Raw genomic sequence first — 20,469 nt, 5'->3', positions numbered from 1 at the left:
GTAGCACAAGCACCTTGCGTCAGTGTCACTCTCATTGGTTTTCAGCGGTATATCAAATCTGAAGATTAATTTACGTTGACACAACTCATTGCCAGTTAGTGTCTCTCTTCATCTGTGAGTTCCTCTGTGAAAGTTCCATTCCTTGGTTTCCTTGGTAACCTTTGTTTGCTATCAGCTGATGTTTTATTTCCATTTCCCGGCCAAGTCGACGGATTTTATACTTCCTGTCTTCACTAAATACATAGACTAACTCCTGAGCGCTTTTCTAATACGACAGTATTAGAACTTTCCCGCTTGTTTGTCTTTAATTTACTCGATTGTTCTCCCAAATGTTTTCAAACTCCATGGAAATGTGTTGTGAATGCAGTGAGTTTTCATATAAAAAGGTTCCCAAATTGTCAGGAAAGTAATTATCTCTAAAAAAGGGGCAGATTTTGGAAAGAAAAACTTATGCAACTTATTAAAGAGATATGTATTAAGGTTTTGTGTGCCGCCAAATTCAAACGCACCGGTTTGGCAAATGGCGTAACTCTACTCAAGTCAAATTGCGCACGAAACTGGCTGTTTAAAAAAATAAAAACACCAAACAGATGTTCCTCTGATGATAAGTCAATTACCAAAGTCCTTTTACAGGTCCAATTTACAGGTCAATTTTGACAGGAGCAAATTTCGCGAAAGCCAGATTTGCACTGACAGACACAAATCGCCATTTTTTCACCCATGAGCCGAATTCAGAAAAGTTGAGCCTTTTGCGTACGCTCTATGATATTTAATTGAGATGATGTGTAAAATGATGTTTATCTTCTGATGTTTATCTGATGTTTAACTGATGTTTATCTGATGTTTATCTTTTGAGGTTGCCGACGGGTCCAGTTGGGTTTGAATGTAAGGCGCGGAAATTACGCTGCGAGAGTCCCCGCTCTTCAATCCTCATTAGCGTTCCGTAACGTGTTGAAGGAATTGAAGAGCTTTCCGGGAAAAGGGCACGTAGCAAAAAATAGCGTTTGAGAGAAATGCATTTTAAGTTTTATCATTAATTTCTGGCCACTGATGGTACCTTTTATCGCATTTTGGACTCCCGATTTTGAACGAAAGTCACTTTCAGTGACCATGAAGTAATGACCAAAACTTCAAATGCATTTCTCTCAAACGCAATTTTTTGCCATGTGCCCTTTTTCTGGAAAGCTCCTCAATTACAAATCATCCATGTTTAATGAGCCCACTACGTAAGACCCACCACTCTTCCCATTTCGCTGTAAACCAGATGTCAATTCCGAGGGGACGGAAAGTAAATCTAAAAACTTGACGCGAGGGCGGTCGCTGAGTTCAAGAGGGTAGTTGCCTTAAAATTTTGTGGGTCAAAACTGGAACGACGTACTCTTCCTCTGCTCCACGCAGCATTGCCGTCGGAGCACGCTGCATGTGTATCTCCTCCCCGTAACGCATTAAAGTGGAATTCTTACGACAACTTGACAGCACCGTAGCTACGCACCGTGTCTCCGCCGAGACAAAGCGCCATTCAGTGTATTTGTTTTGGGCTCCGCGTGATTTCTAGGGGATAATTCGCGGGGGTTCGCTCCCCGTGGCGATGTTTCTGAGCTCCAAAGTTGTCAAATATATTCTTTCATAAACGCATATTTTTTTCACCATATCAACGGCCGAGGTAGAAAAATACGTTACTCTGATGGTGACGTTGTGAGTCTCTGCTAATGTTTTATTTTTTTAAAAGAGAACTAACTTGTACTAACATTTTCTGTAAATTTTCTTCACTCATTTTATAATGAAAAAAAGACCCAACACGGAGAGTTGCAAGGTAATATTTCCATTAGATTTCGCGATTAAGGTACGCATTTTCGCATTTATCAATCGATGTATTGTCGGATCTGGTCCATATCTGGTCGAGGAGGAGGTTGAAACCACCCCAAAACATCCCAGGCTTCGTGTGTATTGCTTTCCAGCCTTGATAACCCGTTTTCTTGTGTGTGTGTGGTTTTTTTTTATTTGCATACACATTTTGAGACGGTTTTGGTCCTCAAAAATGCATTCTTATCATAAAATAATCAAGTATTGGTTCCACTAGCATTTTTGTACGCTAAAGATTTGATTTATTTTGCTACCTTTCATTGAGATTCCGAAGAGCAATCAACTGTTTTGTCACTCTTCAGTTATACACTGAAAAAAAGGACGCTGGTTTAACATAAAAACGTAAAAAAGTGTGCGACAACTCACAAAACGCTGAATCAACCACCACAGCAGTTAGTTGTAGGTACATATTGACTGCTAAAGTAACTGCTGTAGCGGTTGATTCAGCGTTTTGTAAGTTGTCGCACACTTTTTTACATCCAAAATGTTGAATCAGCATCCAGTTTTTCGATGTAATTATAACGGAGTAATTTTAAACATTTTTCGAAGCCATTTATTAAATACTTCCCTCTGCGAAGGGTTCTTCAGCCGGCAACGTAGTTCCACGGAAAGCCTAATAGCTTCAATCCGTTTCCGAAAGCTATGTGCGAGAACGCCCGCAAGGAACCATTTTGTGAATGAAACGCACACATTTTTCCCGCATCGCCGCGAACAGGGTCCGCCCATATCCGCGGTCTCATTCCCAACACTTACGCGTCATGTATCCCCAGGGAACCTGGGGACGTGGCGCCGAGGTGAGAGGCTAATGTGCCAACTTTTTGATCGTCGAAGCTGCTGAGTCAGTCGCCCTTGGTTCCTTGTATACACGCTTCCTGTTTCCGACGAGACGAAGGCCCTATGTCCCACGATCCGGCGACGCAAAGACAGGCCTCCCTTTGGTCGCACGGATTTGTCCCACCTCGAGAAGTACAGGGTGATCCAGACCGCCCGTCCACTATCTTTTTCTCGAAAACGGCGGAGAATTGGGCTTCGGGACAAAAACTTTCATGGGGTAAATCGACCCCAAAGAGTCGAATGAAAATGTTTTCAGCCCCCCAAAATGGCACCTTGGGGGGGAGCCCCCCCCCATTTCTCGCGATTTTCAAAAAGGATGGGTATGTTTTGACTTTAGATTCGGCATCTACGGCAGAAAATAAGAGCATTTTGTTCTTTGCACTTTTTCCCTAAGCCCCTATTTTTTGGAGTTATGGGGCATTATTTTTGGGGCGATTTTCAAATCGATGCTGTAAGCGGCCAAATTATCCAAATTTCAAAATCTAAAAATCTCCTGAGAGAAGAAGTCAATACATTTTTCATGATGTGGAATGTGACCCATGTTGCTCCAAAATTTTGGGGGCCACGACCCCCCAAAAATTTTGGGGCTTTGGAGGGCCGTAAGTCAAAAATTTCAAATAGCAAGGGTATGTTTTGACTTCAGATTTGGATTCTACGCAAAAAGTTACGTAGAATTGATATGGCACATGGCCTGTTTGCTCCAAATTACGGAAGGACCCCATTTCCCCATAAGAGGCCGTGTATTTTTGGAGAAAATAAGGGGTAAAAAAATTTGAGCAAACAGGCCATGCGCCATAACAAGTCTGCGTAACTTTTTGCGTATAATCCAAATCTGAAGTCAAAACATACCCTTGCTATTTGAAATTTTCGACTTACGGCCCTCCAAAGCCCCAAAAATTTTGGGGGGTCGTGGCCCCCAAAATTTTGGAGCAACATGGGTCATATGGCACATCATGAAAAAGGTATTGACTTATCCTCTCAGGAGATTTTTAGATTTTGAAATTTGGATAATTTGGCCGCTTACAGCATCGATTTGAAAATAGCCCCAAAAATAATGCCCCATAACTCCAAAAAATGGGGGCTTAGGGAAAAAGCACAAAGAACAAAACGTTCTTTTTTTTCTGCCGTAGATTCCGAATCTAGAGTCAAAACATACCCATCCTTTTTAAAAATTGCGAGAAACGGGGGGCGGGGTTCCCCTCCCAAGGGGCCATTTTGGGGGGCTGAAAACATTTTCATTCGAATCTTTGGGGTCGATTTACTCCATGAAAGTTTTTGTCCCGAAGCTCAATTCTCCGCCGTTTTCGAGAAAAAGATAGTGGACGGGCGGTTTGGATCACCCTGTTTATAGCCGCGCGCGCACGAGTTCTAAAACGGGCGTTTTCCTCCTCGTGCAGATGAACTGGACTACATTCCGTAATTAGGAACTATAAATTGTGCCTCAGTTTAAAATCACCGTATGTACCATTAGTTACTCTATCCAGATAAGTGCTTTTACAGATGGGTCGGAAGTTATAGTTCCGAATGGCAAAATTAAGTCGAACTCTCCTGTTGATGCGTCTGTCGCAGGCAAACGGTCGTGTTAGATGTTTCATTAAATGAATCTGCATGTGTACACAAATGCCTCCTATCCTATTTAGCGAGGGACTTTGATTGAAATTGCGCAATTGCGTTAGGACAGGTGTCATGGCCGAAAAAAATCGGTCTTCGACAGCATTCGCCCGTTGATGATATGATTGGACTATAAAAGCAATTCCGACAAATTTCAAATATTGAAAATCAATGGGACATTCATTAAACAAGGAAAATGGAAAAATGTAAACAAAAATTAGTAAAGTGTATCGACGGTGAAACTACCCGACCACGTATCTCGGTTTGCGACGTTGTAGACTTCTTGTCATACTTCATTTTTAAATGGAAAACTACTTGATTGGAACAATATTTGAGAACTACCGGGTTCTTTCCTCTCTGTGCCAAGAAAACTCTGTGAAAATTTCAAGAAATGATATTGAATTGTTCTCCATCAAAAACTATAAAATCGGAGCGGAGATTTTTAAACACCGGAAACGAGATACGTGGTTTGGTAGTTTCACCGCGTCGATATGGTAGTCAACCATTTTAATCATTTGATGATTTGCAAATGCGAAATGAATATTTTTTTTACGTGGACGAAAAAATAAATTCGCTCTATTGAAAAAAAAAAAAAAAAAAAAAAAAAAAAAAAATACCGTCGTCTGTTTTCTACAGGAGGAACGAGACTCAGCCTTGGTTGTCAAAATTAATGGAAAAATATAAATTGGCATGCATAAAATTAACCGGATTTGTCAAAACAAAAGCTGGCAAGGCAAACAATTTTGGCAAAACGATTGTAAGGAGATCACAGCGTCATTTCTAGATACTAATTAAATAATCAACTTCTTTGCTTGAAAAATATTTCAAAACTTTAAGCAAAGTGTTGGTTCATTTTCCTTCGTGAAAGTAAATTGAAAAGGACATTTTGAAACATACCGCAAATGAGGTACACGGTCTCGCAGTTTCACCCGTGCCGTGGATAGGCCTTTAGCATGTTGTTTCGGTAATTTTCTTTTGATGAAAAAAAAAAGAAAAAAAGAAAATAAGAAAAAAAAGAGAAAAAAAAGACTGACTCAAAATATGATTTATTTGTTTCTTTTTTGCAGCTACCTCAAGTTGAAAATAATGGACAAGAGTCCGGAGGCAAGAGATTCCGGGTCGAAAATGGAGACTCGGTCACTAAGGAGTGCGGAGAGGTATGTCCCCCAGTGCCTTATTTCAGTTCGTTGCTTGAACCTATTTTGTGCACCCAATGAGAGCACCCTAACTTATCATTTGAGTAAACCATGAGTTTATTAATTGAGGACCATGCCGGAAGAAGGGCGTATCTCGAGATACGCCCTTTTTTCAACATTCTGCTTTTCTGATTCTACGTCGAATAGTGAGAGTATCCTCCAAGTTTGAGAAAAATCTGTCGATTTGTTACGTGAATAATTGACCTGTAAAGTACACCGAAGATACGCCCTTCTTCCGGCCAACGAACTTTCTCCTCTTATTTACACATTTTGCCTTCCGTGATATGGATTTTTACCTGTTTTCTGGTGAAAGAAGTGTCACTTCCATTTTGTTCTCATTAGAAGGAATAGTTTTAGCCGAATAGAATGATTATTTATTCATTTTTATTTACTGTACATCACAGAACGTGAAATGTGAGAGTTACGATTTATTGCACATATTACATTAGTAATGTTAATGCAGTCCGAAGCTTTAAGTTTCGGAGTTGTTCGGAGTTGCAAGTTTATAAACAAATTCTCGTGACTCTATGTATGTTTGATGTAAGATACACAAGTACGCGATAGTGAAATCTCCCAAATGGCTGCTGTGATGACGCGCCGCAGCGTGGAACTTCCTACATATATCAGCCACCTTACTCGCAGGCGCGAACGTATACTTCTCGAGAATATTACGAAAAATATTGCAGAAACTTTGCAACATCGGACAGATCTTAAGTTTTTTAATCAATAAAAGTGGAAATCTGTCGCATGAACAACTACAGAATATTCAACATGGGTTTTTTTATTGAAAATGATTACCCGACGAAGCGCTTGGGGGGTTGGAGTGGGAAGCGGTCAAGGGGCGTACCTTATCTGAGAGTTCATTAAATTTGGCAACATTATAAGATCAATGAAGCTTAACAGACAAGAGCTTACAGAATTTTCATCAGATACTCTTGAAAAATGACAAGAAAAGTTCTCTATAGGGGCATTTTTTTTTTTTTTTTTTTTGAATGATTAAATCGACGCATTTTCCATCCTCATAAAATTGGAGCATTCGGTGATGAAGGTTTGGCCATTGAAAAGTTCATTTTTACGGACAATGTATCAAATTATTAAGCAGCACTCGGTTCAAACATATAAGGAATTCCACAGTTTAAAATGACAACCAAAGAAAAGACAATAATTTTAAGAAGAAACCGCTATACCAATAAGGTTCATTTCTGGACGATTGGCAACACAGCATATCCCATACCGTTGGAAGGGGGGGGGGGGCAAGATGTAATTGATATTAGACAAACAGAATCCAATGGGTGCAATTCGTAACCAATTGAATGTTCGACCACCTTTGGAGACCCTCCAGACTCAATAAGGAGCAACAGCGGATTATAACAGTTTTCCGACGACAATAACAATGCACTTTTCTCATGTACGTGCAACCGGAAAAGTTCAGTTTTTTCCGCTAATAAACCTCCGATTTTAAAAAACTATAGCTCGTTAGAAAGCTGAAGAAATTCTGCAGAAACTGTTCTCTTTTATTTCCTTTAAATTAATTTTGTCACGAGATACAAAAGAAAGAAATCAACTTAGTAGTGAATTTAGTGTCTTCAGCAATCACAAGTGCGCCCAGAAAAAGCTGGGTTTCTCTGCAACCAGTGACCCGATCTTTAAAAACTTTGGCTCGTTAGAATACTGAAATGTATTAGCAGAAAGTCATTTCCCCGATTTTCTTCTTTTTCATTACTTTATGAGTTATCGAAGAAAAACGATCCTCTTTTTTATCGTACATACAAGGATTCCGAAAGAAGGGCGTATCTCTGGCTTACTTTGTCCAATGATTACAGAGGGCAAATTATTTATTTCTTTTAAACTTTTAATGGATTTCAAAGCTGTAGGATCTAGTTTAAGAGAATTGACTTTGGTTTAACCAACTGCTGCATTTCATTTTTCGGGACACCATTTCAAATCTTCAAATGCGTTTTTCTAACGACGCTGAACCTTGTACATACGCCCTTCTTCCGGCATGGTCCTCAATTTTGACTTGAGAAAATGTGAATAACTGTATCGCGCTATTTTTAAAGTCTGTCAACAAAGCGCCCATTCAAAATGATAGTTTTTCTGTGGTTTACAAGGATAATTTTGAGATAGCCATGAATTACAATGTTTTTTTCTGCCTTACTTACATTTCTAAGCGCTCATCCAATAGGGAGTGCTATTTGATTTTGACCTGCCACTAGAATTCTAGTATACCTACTGTCTGTCCGAAATAGGAAGAACCGTGAAAAGTCGGAACAATAGTGGCAATGCATTCGTGAGGCGCACCAGCTCAGCAATAGGATGACGAAGAGGGCGAGGGGGCCCTAAAGCATAGATTTATCTGTGATACCTTCATTTGGTGCTTCTGATGCCAAAGCACGGAGGACGGTGACTGTCCCTCTACTGATTTATTTTGTTAACGGAAGTGCAGTTTTCTAAAAATTGATGATTGAAATTTTGGCGAGCGAATTCTTTCATCTCAACGGTGCTCATATTATTCGGGGGAAAACAGCTTACCTAGCAAGTATCAGAGCTTTTCCGCTCGTCATCAATGGTTTTATTTCAAATGACAGTTTTTCCCTGGTTCACTATGATAATTGGACTTTTTTCTGATAAAAGGAACTATGTGCATAGGGTTTGCGTGAGAAATAGTTCCCTTTAGCATAAACGCGTCCAATTTTGGATTTGTTAGCAATATTAATGTTTTTTCTACATCAGTTATTACGAGTACTTTTTTCTAGTTTTTTTTGTTATCATCATCATTAATATAAACTTCGATGGATTCAGACTATCAGCGATTCTACCTTTTTCTATTTCACTCGAGAGGTTGCCAGATTGTGCGATAAATGTGAATATTTTACATGGATTTGTATTGGGAAAAATGCTTAAAAAGCAACTTATCTGGCAACAACAGAGTCCGGGAGGGACGAGAGACTGCCTTCCTGGGAAAACCCATGATTTAGCCGGAAATGTCATTAAAACAATTGATTCCGTTGGAAGCATCAATTGTATACTAGGGGAAAGCTATTTAAAAATAATAATTGTAAATGGACACGGATGCTACAGAAAGAGAAAAAGGAAAGGGAAGGGAAATGAAATGAGGATAATGTGCAATCAGAGAGAATAAAACAAAAACATCAGAGAAATTTATATGCGATGAAAGTATAAGAAAAAAACACGAAGGGGCTCATTGCGATTCGGAACTCGAACCATGCTATCGTTGAGTAGTTTTTAGACCCTTACGCCACCGATAATCTTTTTAAGAGGTAAAGATGAACTTCTGATACTTCAGCAAGTCAAATCGCGGAAGGAGATCCATGGATTGTCTGATTCCGCTACCCGATGGGATGACGTCCCAGTCTAATGCGTTTTTGAAGAATTGATCGATCCTCATCATCGCTTCATCTCCACATATCTGGGTGAATTCAAATAAGGGTCAAATTCCAGGTTCTGTTTCCTCCCAAAATTTTTTTCTGAATTTTTGGGCAAACCAAACTTTATTTTGACTATCATTAGGTGTAGACTTAGGAAATATAGCTCGTCGAGCTTAATAGTTGGGCTTAAACCCGAATTTCCACCGTCAAGTGTATCCCTTCCCAAAATTTGCCGTAATTTTGCCTGATTTCCTAAATTTTCATCTCAGAGGTGACATATAATACTTTTAATTAAAAATTGAACACAATTGTCATAAAAGCATCGTCGATCACTAAATTAAAGCATAATTGAAAACATGTAACCCTTTCATATCTTGCAGAACCAAAAAAATTAAGAAAAAATGCATCTGTCATGAAAGATATCTGGAGCTTATTCTGCTTGTCTTTTAGACAGTTCCGTCTGTTTATCAAAATGCGCACTGATTTCGTTTCACACGAGAAGAAGCTTTTATTTCTTGGAATATTGCAATACAAAATGGATCAAAAACACCGAATTTTAAAACTTCGAGTGGGCGTGTACCCGCTGAAGTGGTGATAAAGCCAGGAAATTTTGAGGACTTACATTAACATAACAATTACACCGGTCAACTTTTTTTTTTTTTTTTTTTTTTTTTTTTTATATTTTTGATTTTCCGAAGATTTGCCAATGGTTTCGGAGTAGATTTTTGGCGCTGATTCTGAAGAACACCTCCATTTACCTGTATCAATGCGATTTATCCTGGGAAAGTTCGGAATTTTTCCGGAGAAATCGGAATTTTCCTTAAAAGTCTAGCTATTCCAGAAGAGTCAATTTTCCGGGAGAATCTGTGCACGATGGAAAAAACACAGGAATTTTTCGATTTCGTAGCCTAAGATACATAAGAAACCCTATTGCACCCCTATTAAAATTTCCTTTCTTTTCCTTATACCAAGGTTTTCCGGTCCAGTTTCATAAAAATCAATTAATTATAGTCACCGAGATAGTGTTTTAAGCCACGGCCACCATCTTAGATTTTCGAATCTCGGAAATTTGACTAAAATTCGAGTTCCCCATTCAAAAATACCCGCGGGTACCAAGTTTCGCGTAAATCGATTGATTAGGCTCTGAGATAGCATTTTAGGCCATGTCCGCCATCTTGGATTTTCGAATTTTAAAAATTTGACTAAAAATTCAAGTTCCCCATTGAAAAGTACCCCCGGGTACCAAGTTTCACTTTAATCGACTGATTAGGTGCTGAGATAGCATTTTAGGCCACGTCCGCCATCTTGGATTTTCGAATTTTGAAAATTCGACTAAAAATTCGAGTTTCCCATTCAAAAATACCCCCGGGTACCAAGTTTCACTTTAATCGACTGATTAGGTGCTGAGATAGCATTTTAGGCCACGTCCGCCATCTTGGATTTTCGAATTTTGAAAATTCGACTAAAAATTCGAGTTTCCCATTCAAAAATACCCCCGGGTACCAAGTTTTGCGTAAATCGATTGATTAGGCGCTGATATAGCATTTTAGGTCATGTCCGCCATCTTGGATTTTCGAATTTTGAAAATTCGACTAAAAATTCGAGTTCCCCATTGAAAAATACCTCCGTGTACCAAGTTTCACTTAAATCGGTCGAAAAGAGCGCCTACAGGGCTTAAACAAACAAGTCCCAGTTGATTAGGCGCTGCGATAGCATTTTAGGTCATGTCCGCCATCTTGGATTTTCGAATTTTCAAAATTCGACTAAAAATTCGAGTTCCCCATTGAAAAATACCCCCGGGTACCAAGTTTCACTTAAATCGGTAGAAAAGAGCGCCTACAGGGCTTAAACAAGCAAGTCTCAGTTGTAACAGTTTTCCACTCTGTCCCACTACAGTGGGACATGGGACAGGATGGAAACATATGGGACAGGATGGAACGGGACAAGATGGAACGGGACAGGATGGAATAAGCTGTTTTTTAAGCTTATCTCTAACAGTAAAGACAATTTTGGTGTTTTTTTTCACGGAATATTTAGTAGCACGTCCTAGAGGATCGGAATAAGAGAAAATTTTCCCTAACGCACACTTCGAAAGTATTTTACGAGCTGATATTAGTGTGTGTGTGTATGCTTGACGCCCTGTTAGTTATCATGTATAGCATTCTGTTTGGCATCATTAATGGCGTTAATCTTGCACAAAAATTTGCGAATTTCAGAATTTTTGCCATCTACGACGTGTGAACTATTTAATCAAAACAAAAAAAGTTGTTTTTGGAAAAACCTCAACGTTACGGCAGTCATTTAGAGCTTATTACATCGTTGCCATGTCTCTCCTGGCTGTTGCTGACTGTTGCTCGGGACAATGATTCTAGCGCGTGAAAAAGTTATTGATGGAGCAAAAAATAAATTGACTTATTTTTTTTCTCAAATTCAAAAGCATTACCTATCATCTCCGATAAAGTTTTCTCAAATAATCACTCTAGTTATGCTGCAACATCGATTTAAAGTCAAGAACCAGGCACGGGGGACACGCAAATTTGGGACAAATGTAGGCAATTTGCACATTCAAAGTTCTCCTAAATTTTTATTTCAGTCCAAATAAAGTGGGAAGTAGCATGTAATAGTCAACAATAGTGTGGAAAATGAGAAAAAAATTTGATCTGCCTATGATTCTCAGATTATGACGATTAAAACAGCTCGGGACACCAAATTAGACGCTTATTTGAACTCACCCATCTATTCATGTGCAAATGATGGCACTCTCCGGCGACAAGGTTCTGTAACGAAATCATTTTTGCCTCCAGAGTCTCCAAAATGTATACATCTTATAGTGATCAAATGTCCAATCACTCAGAAAAATGGCTCGCGGAGGGAGCAAAATGTCACTCGCGTAGCGAGTGATCGGGGGTCCAGGGGGCGCAGCCCCTTGGCTTGCCGTGACGGACGCGCAAAGCGCGTCCAGAACGGCTAGTATTCAGTAAACACGCACGAAATGAACGCTCAAATACGCCCAGTAACTTTACTGAGCCATGCTTGTTGTGCTCCTTCTTCACACAAGAATAAAAGAAAAAACTAAACTAAATGATTCAAAAATGTATGATGTCAAGATTTTTTTAACATTTTATCAACGCAGCTTTTGCTCACGTGCGCCAGTGAGCCTGGCTTTGCTGTATAGGAGGACCACGCGTAGCTTTTTCTCTCTCCTGCTGCCGAGGTTAATCTTCATTTATTGTTTAAATATTTTCCTCGCTAAATGGAAATATTCATTCAACGACTTTGATTAATACGCCGTAATAACGTTAGTGGCGAGGCGTGAATGATCGATTATCGATATTTCCCCCATTTAAAGCCATGGCAAAGAATCGATTAGTAAGGTGTTCGTTGCAAACACCCTGTTTATCGATCCTCTCCATAGGTTTAAATAGCAGACCAATCGATATATCGCAAAGCACGCCACGTCACTGGGTAATAACGTTTGTGTGTGATAGCAGGGCTTATCGCTTCCCTACTCCAGTGAAAAATTATGGCCATGAATCAAACTGAGAGAGCTCCTATTTCATGGAATTACTCGCCCACTAACTCATCACAAATTCACTAATTGTAATCGAATAGACGGAACAAAAATTGAGCTGTTTCCCGCTCGTGAAGGATTTTGAGTTGCAGATGCTGCAGTCTCCACTTAAAGTTTTGTTCTTGCAATGCTGTTTTTAAAAGAGATAAAGAAGATGCAGAAACTTAAACCCTTGATTTCGTGGAAGAGCTTAAACATGATACTGTTTGCTTACTTACATTTTGCTGCGCTAATGGGTCTAAAATTTGTCGAATCAAATATTGATTTTTACAATCGTGTTCACCGAAAAAAGGGGGAAACATTACGTGAGAATGGTCTTTGGAAGAGACAAAATTTTATACATCATTCTTAACAAAAAGCTGTTGAAAATACCAGGGTTGGTGATTATCAACTGAAGCTGGATTCGAAACATTAATTGAAGCATTGATATTTTGCATGTTATGTTCGGGTCTCTCGTTTACAGAATCAAGAGTGAAGAAAGTTCTTCGCAACAAAAATTAGTCGTCGTGTCCTTTTCAAAATTTCCTCATTCTTACACTTAGCAATAACATCAATAGAGAACTTGCAGGTGTCTTAAATTTTGTGAATTTCATAATTAAAATGCTAGGAAAACTGATTACGAGTATGTGGTTTCTAAATTGGACAATTATTGGAGGAAATATGTCAATATAACCTAATCTGCTAAAGTGCATGTGTTTAAATTGAAAACGCCGCCAGATGACATCAAAGGGCGGCACATTTTCTCACTTTTAAATGTATTTGTCTCCAATTTCCGATATCAGGAAAAATGTATGTAAAATACTGCGAATTTAGCTCATAAAGCACTCTGAGATGAAGCAATACAATTTTTGTGTGCAAATTCTCCATTGTAGGCACACGTTCAGCGCAAATTCTTAAGTGATCGATGCGTTTTTCTGTATTGCCCTGTCTCATCTTTTGTTGAAAAAAAAAACGGATTTCATTGTGAAACTTCAGTGCGTACTGATTTTTCCACGCCTCGCGCATTCGTGCATTTTCTGCACATCTTCAGAGACTTTGGTTTCTTATAGGTAACCCGTCATTCTGATCTGATGGAAGGAATTTCGCTTACTATCAGTTTCTATGTCCTTTGACGTATTAAATCATTAATTCATTAATATAAACTTTGAAGGATTCAGATTTTCAGCGATTCTGCCTTTTCCTATTTCACTCGAGAGGTTGCCAGACTGTGCGATAAATGTAAATATTTTACATGGATTTGAATTGGGAAAAGTGCTAAAAAAGAAACTTATCTGGCAACAATAGAGTCCGGGAGGGACGAGAGGCTGCCTTCCTGAGAAAACCCATGATTTAGCCGGAAATGTCATTAAAACAATTGATTCCGTTGGAAGCATCAATTGTATACTAGGGGAAAGCTATTTAAAATAATAAATGTAAATGGACACAGATGCTACAGAAAGTGAAAAAGGAGAGGGAAAAGAAATGATATGATTACTAATATGCAATCAGAGAGAATAAAACAAAAACATCAGAGAAATTTATATGCGATGAAAGTATAAGAAAAAAACACGAGTGGGCTCACTGCGATTCGGAACTCGAACTATACTATCGTTGATCAGTTTTTACACCCCTACGCCACCGATAATCTTTTAAAGAGGTACAGATGAACTTTTGCTACTTCAGCAAGTCAAATCGCGGAAGGAGATCCATATGGTCTTTGTCCACCACCCGATGGGATGACGTCCCCGTCAAATGCGTTTTTGAAGAAATGATCGATCCCCATCATCTCTTCATCTCCACACATCTATTCATGTGCAAATGATGGCACGCTCTGGCAACAAGGTTCTGTGACAAAAACATATTTTCCTCCAGAGTCTCCAAAATGTACATCTTAGTGATCAAATGTCCAATCACTGAGAAAAATGGCTCGCGGAGCGAGCCGAATGACACTCGCGTAGCGAGTGATCGGGGGTCCAGGGGGCGCAGCCCCTTGGCCGGCCATGACGGACGCACGAAGCGCGTCCAGAACTGCTAGTATACTCTAAAAACGTAGGTCCACTAATTTTTTAGGAGACTGACCAACAGAACTCCGCCTTATTGTAGATTCATTCGCCGAAGTACCATTGATCGTAAGATATATGGTTAGCCGTCGTAATAAATGAGGGGTACATTTATGGTCATTGAATTTTTTCTCCCGGTCGTATTCTTGTCCGTCGATTGCCTCTCAGATCGATTGAATTCGTTCCGGGATAATGTAGACGAGGCAACTTTTTTTGTAGTCCCAATAATCGTCGTTCTCCTGCGCCCCAACTTCTTTTTACGACCCATCGTTGTTACCTTAGAATTTACGAGAGGCGACTTGATAACTGATTCCATTTCGAAATTTCGTAAATTAGCTCACCTCTAATCTTACGATGAATTTTACACCATTTGAAGAAAAAAACTGAGAAAACTTTGAGTATGCAGTAGTAATATTACAGTCATTTTCTCATCATACTCCTTTGCTGAAAGAAAATTCTGCAGAGTGGCGTGGCGTGCTTTGCGATATATCGATTGATCTGCCATTTAAACCCATGGAAAAGGACCGATAAACAGAGCGTTCACAACGAACACCGTCATGATCGATTCTTCACCGCAGCTTTAAATCGGGATCCATAGATAATCGATCATTCACGCCTCGGCGCTGATTCCGTGCGAGCCTTTGAGCGTTGTGAAATTTATTATACCTTTCTTAATTTTTTTCCCCTTGAGTTCCTTGATTTTTGATAAAATGGCTTTAATTTCCTTGAAATTCAGTGAATCGTCTGGATATCGCATTCAAGACCTCTAAAAATTTTTTAATTAGTATCTTTTGCCTCGGAAACCTCTTGAAAACTAATATTTTTGCGCACCCGCACGTTGAGATATTTGTCTTACTACAAACCGGTAGCCTCCCCCTCCCTCCCCCAAATAAATCAATGGTTTTGGTTCTATGAAAGTGATGTGAACTTTGAGTGGGTATTTTAAAATGAAGAGGTGAAGAAAATTTAACCCTTCCGGATACTCAGGCTCCACTCTCTCTTTCTCTGCCTCCAAAAACATTTACTTTTCAGCTTAAATCCGAAATAACTAGGTCATCGGAACGACATTTAAAGAAGACGCGTTTTTTCATCAGATATTGTTTATCCGAATCCCTGAATAATATTATCATACATCAGACATTGAAGGCCCGGCAACTTGCGGTAAAACGTTGCGGTTTGAATATAAATCGCATTAAAGAGAAATCCGCGTATTACTCTTATTTATAAAATAACAATTTATGGGATTTTCATTCAGTCCGTGGTTGGTCATAAATTCCCAATTGTCGGGACCCGGAAGAAATAAGATGCGCTGAGGTTCGTCTCCAATTGTTCCGTACAGCGTTGGGTAAAACATCGATCCTATCGAGCGTGTTCACCGCTATGGTGTACCGTGTAACTTAAGTATCGATATCGCACTAATTTTATGAAAGGGTTTGTCGATCGCATCTCTGGCTAGGCTCTATGGGAACCCACTTATTTGATTACTCCTGGTTCTTCGGAGCAAGTAAAATAAATTCACCTCATGATGTATAACCGTGGTGAGAGGGCGCCCTCAAAGATTGAATACCTACAACGAAAGGGGCTCAGAGCAGGCTGGCTCCTGCTTCTGAAGCTGAGATGGGTAACAGGTTGAAAAAGAGGACTTGTTTCTTTTATCCCGCACAACTGCCAATTGCTACGAAAACGTAATTTACGAGTGCGCCCCAGATTGGTCTCTGCTTTTCCTTCACACCGTCCGGAAGATTTTATTTTCATCTCGGGTTTACCGACCACCGAAGCCCCTTTGAAACCTTTCTCGTGTGAAATTACTAAAAATAAAATGGGCTAACGTAAATAATCGAACCTGACAAAGAAAAGACATGAAGAGGTATGAGGAAAATATCGTCCGCGTCCAATTATGATGAAACGTGAAAATTACTTTCCAATTCTTACGATTCTCACTTGGAACATCCATGTTTGCTTTTTTGCATAGTCGTCGCCACTATTCCTCTTGTTTTAACAGCCAACGAGCTTTTTAAGCTGATATGCCTACAATTCGAAGACTTCAAAACACCCGAAAGGTGAGCGTAGCGTTCACCGATTCTGAATTTGTTTCGAAATAGAAAAAGTGTGATGCTGAAATGCCTCTGGTATTTCTAGGAATACATGTTTAGATAGAATTTGAACCAATGATTGACAGGTTCTCGTAGCTCCGGGCCCCGCCACCCCCGGAAAAAATCACGTTGATTTACAGGGAGAAAACAGGTCGATCAGGCGAAAAATAGGCAGAAATACGTTTTTCGCTATAAAATGCGCTCGAGTGTTTATTTTTGTCTTATTACTTGTTTAATATTCACAATATCGTTCAGTTTTTTTACATACTAGCCGTTCCGGACGCGCTTTGCGCGTCCGTCACGGCCAGAAAAGGGGCTGCGCCCCCTGAACCCCCGATCACTCGCTACACGGGTGACATTCACATTTATCGCAAAATCTGGCAACCTCTCGAGTGAAATAGAAAAAGGTGGAATCGCTGAAAGTCTGAATCCTTCGAAGTTTATATTAATGATATATTAATGATGATGATGTGTGTTGATCACGATGACTATTGCTTCTCAAATACGTCAACTGTGTAGCGCAAGATGTCGGTAGTTCTCATCCGTAAGTCACTTAGATTCACCTCAAAATCCATTTTCCAGCAATATTTTTCTCATGGTGCAGCGTGCTGTACACTGTAGCTGGGAGGTTCCCCCTACCCAGTAGTGTAATAGGTATGCATTGAATAGGTATTTTTCCTCCGATTGTTCAAGGTCGACAGGTTTAATCGGGATTTTTCCGATTCCTTGCGCGTTTGTTAAAAAGAAGACCATCGATTCTGAACGGTAACAATTGGACTCAAATGTTTCAGCAAATTTAGCAAGGACTGCAACCTAAAAGTTCACATAAAGGAAGAAACTAGAATTGAATTTACGAGATATTGGAAAAATTCCATCGTTCTCTGCGAGAAGGTTTTAGAAACAGTTGGCTCTTTAAAAAAAAAAAAAAAAAAAAAAAAAAAAAAAAAAAAAAAAAACACAATTGTGCTCTGAGCTCTCAATTAAAGGTATTGAAGACCAGAGGCTTGAGGTAAAGGGAGGGGGGTTGAGGAGAGTAGATATTAATTTCGATGTAAAGGCAAAAAAAAATATATTTCACAGGTACAGATGTTTCATCGTACACCATTCATTTGTTCATCAATGATTTCACCGGAGGTTTTTTTTTTCTCCGTGCAGAAAACAATTCCATGCGACGGATGAGTTCCGTTACAGTGAAGAGGAGCTTTTAAAATAATATTTATTGATTTCGGTGGGACTAGGACGACGGGAACTTAAGGCTTTAGGACCGCTTTGGCTCGGCAATCACCCGCGTAATTTATACGAAATTAGGAAAAAGTGTTGCGCGATCGACGAGGATGTAATTGTTGCGAGTGTCGCGGGGAGGGTTCCCCGGAAGATGCCCTGTTTTTGAACGTGCGTGTCATCGCTGTGAAGGAACAACGAGACGCAGAGATACGGAGACACGGAGGCACCCGCCTCCGGAGATGTAATTAAGGGAAAGTTGCCCAACTCGCCGGCCAACTTCCGACTCTAATTTTCGAATTTCGAGGAACGCAACCTGCGTCGCGCCCTGGATTTCTCCCGCCAACGAATTATACCGTCGAGAGAATAAACCAAATTTGTCGTGTAAAAGTTCAATGGACCACTAGATAAGGTACGAATTTCAGCATTCTGATACATGTTTCTTAACCAAAATTTTACGTAAAACACGATGCACACAACGAAAATTACCGAAATTAACTCCTTACGAAGATATTTAATGATTCTTAATGCGTGAATTCAAACCACCCCGCTCATGAAAATTCAATGCTCTACGTGATTCACATCGCGCGCTAAACGTTATCATGACAGTCTCTGCGATATAAAAATCTGGCAACCTCAATCTCGACGCTTTGGCTCAGTTATAGCAAATTGCTAATAGTTTGAACAACACATGATGGGAAATGAACATTGCTCGATTGAGAAGCTTGCTGAAACCGTTGTAGTGGGCGATTTGACTCACGTAGAGTTTTGAGTTTCTTGTGAGCGGGCAATTCAAATTCCTCGTAACCAATGTGAAATAAAAACGTTAATATCTTCGTTAGGAGTTGGTTTCCGTAATTTTCGTTGTGTGAATCGTTTTCTACGTGAAATTCTGGTTAAGAAACATGTATCAGATTGCTTAAATTCGTACCTTGTCTAGTGGTCCATTAATACAAACAAGAAGGTAGACGGTTTGTATTTTGAAAATTAAAATTAAAATTAAAGTAGAAAATTGGACACGGTTTGAAAAAAAGAACCGTGGGTTAAAAATGTCTGCCACCTATTTATTTTTGTACAGAGAAATTTTTCAACGAGGCTGTCCAAAAATTGCACTGAATTCTCTTTGTGTTGCCGATAAAATTCAGTGAAATTATCAAACAGCTTCCCTGAACAATTTCTCTGTGATGAAATAAAATGACGGCCGAAATTTTTAATCTGCACATGGCGCCTGAGATACTTTGGCCGGAAGGTGACGGCTCACCAATACACCGGAACTACTGCATTTTGACAGACGCCGCACAGTGGATCGAGTTAGTAGGAGAGGTCGGACAAAATTTGGAAACACTAAACGCTTACAACTCCGTTTGTACAAAACTTTGACGTTCCAGAAGTGGTTACATTGGTTCCCTCGTGAAATTATCTTCCAGAAACACTCCTTGAAATTTGAAATGTGACGGAAAAAACATCAAAATTTGCAGTTATAGTAAAGATCCTCATGAGCGACCCCTCTGATTGACTCGATCCACTGTGCGCCAAAAGCCCGAGAATCCATCAACATAAAGGACCATAGGATATTTTGCAGCTTTGGTCCCCGGTGCGGTCCAAAGTGGAACGGGCCTACCTTAATAGAAAATTGTGGAGTAGTGGGGAGCATTAGAGATCCCTCGGGAAGGAGGGAATATATTCAACGAGGGGAACGTAATTATATTAATATTCTCATCATTTGCGCCGGCTTCGTGCCTTCCTTAAGATGTCTCTCGTTGTCGGTGGCTAATGAGTCAGAAGGGCGGGAATGGCCCGTATTCAAATCTCCGCTCCTCGCGTCATGACGTCATGATTGATGACGTTCCCCGCGACGGCTCGCGTATCTCCACCGCCCGAGAAGAAAAATAGCGCCCGAGGCGAATCAAGTGCGCGCCCGGCGGGGAAAATGAATCTTTAAAAAATTCGACGCCAAGCAAAGCGATGAGATAACATTTTTTCGGCGGCGAGCCTTGAAAATTAACGGCGAGGAGTCGTCGGGGGCTCCTATTGCCTTTGCAAATCTGCGAATATGAAACAACCTCGGCTAGGCATAGGCGTAGCGAGGTTATTTTGCTGGGGGTGTGGCCCCCCTACTACCGGGGAGTCCGGAGGTATTGGACATATCCCCCCCCCCGCCGCCGCACACTGCCCCGAGCCAATAGAAGAAATCGGACAAATTCTGGAAACTTTGAAAGCTTATATTTCTTAAAATATAAAGCATAGTTCAAGAGTGGTTCTATTGGTTTTTTCGCGTTTCCTTTCACCCAATTCCAAGGGGGGCACCCCTGGAAATTGACTTTGTGACCATGTAAACATCAAAATTTGAACTTTTAGCCGACAAATTGATGTTCGACCTTTCGTAATAGCTCGTTCCACTGTGCGCCGTTCAAAGGAAAGTCTAAGGGTTCAACGGAAAATTGTTGAAATTTTAATTCTGTTCGTTCGCATTTTAAGGGTTTTTGGGGCTTACTCGAAAATGTAGAAACCATACGTGAGAGGAACGACGAATCCGAGTTATGACGAGTTGACCGACCCAATTTTGGATTCGGATCCGGAGCTGCGGGCTGATTGTCGAAATTGATAGACAAAGCTATAGACAAAGAGGACATAAGGAGTATTGAGCGGTCC

At 40.1% G+C, this 20,469-nt stretch overlaps 1 protein-coding gene across 9 annotated transcripts in view; it reads left to right on the top strand.

The window, feature by feature from the left end:
• LOC109032035 (GTPase-activating Rap/Ran-GAP domain-like protein 3) overlaps nucleotides 1-20,469 on the top strand; it is a 480,199-nt gene that overhangs the window by 410,241 nt on the left and 49,489 nt on the right. For all 9 annotated transcript variants that reach the window (XM_072296201.1, XM_072296202.1, XM_072296203.1 and 6 more), the window contains one exon: nucleotides 5,376-5,465. In XM_072296201.1, the coding sequence (XP_072152302.1) occupies nucleotides 5,376-5,465 (90 nt within the window). The remainder of the gene's footprint in view (nucleotides 1-5,375; nucleotides 5,466-20,469) is intronic.

Source organism: Bemisia tabaci, chromosome 2, assembly GCF_918797505.1.
Source record: "Bemisia tabaci chromosome 2, PGI_BMITA_v3".
NCBI classification, from domain to species: Eukaryota; Metazoa; Arthropoda; class Insecta; order Hemiptera; family Aleyrodidae; genus Bemisia; species Bemisia tabaci.
Note: the sequence above shows the minus strand (reverse complement) of the source record. Positions and strands in the feature narration are given on the sequence as shown.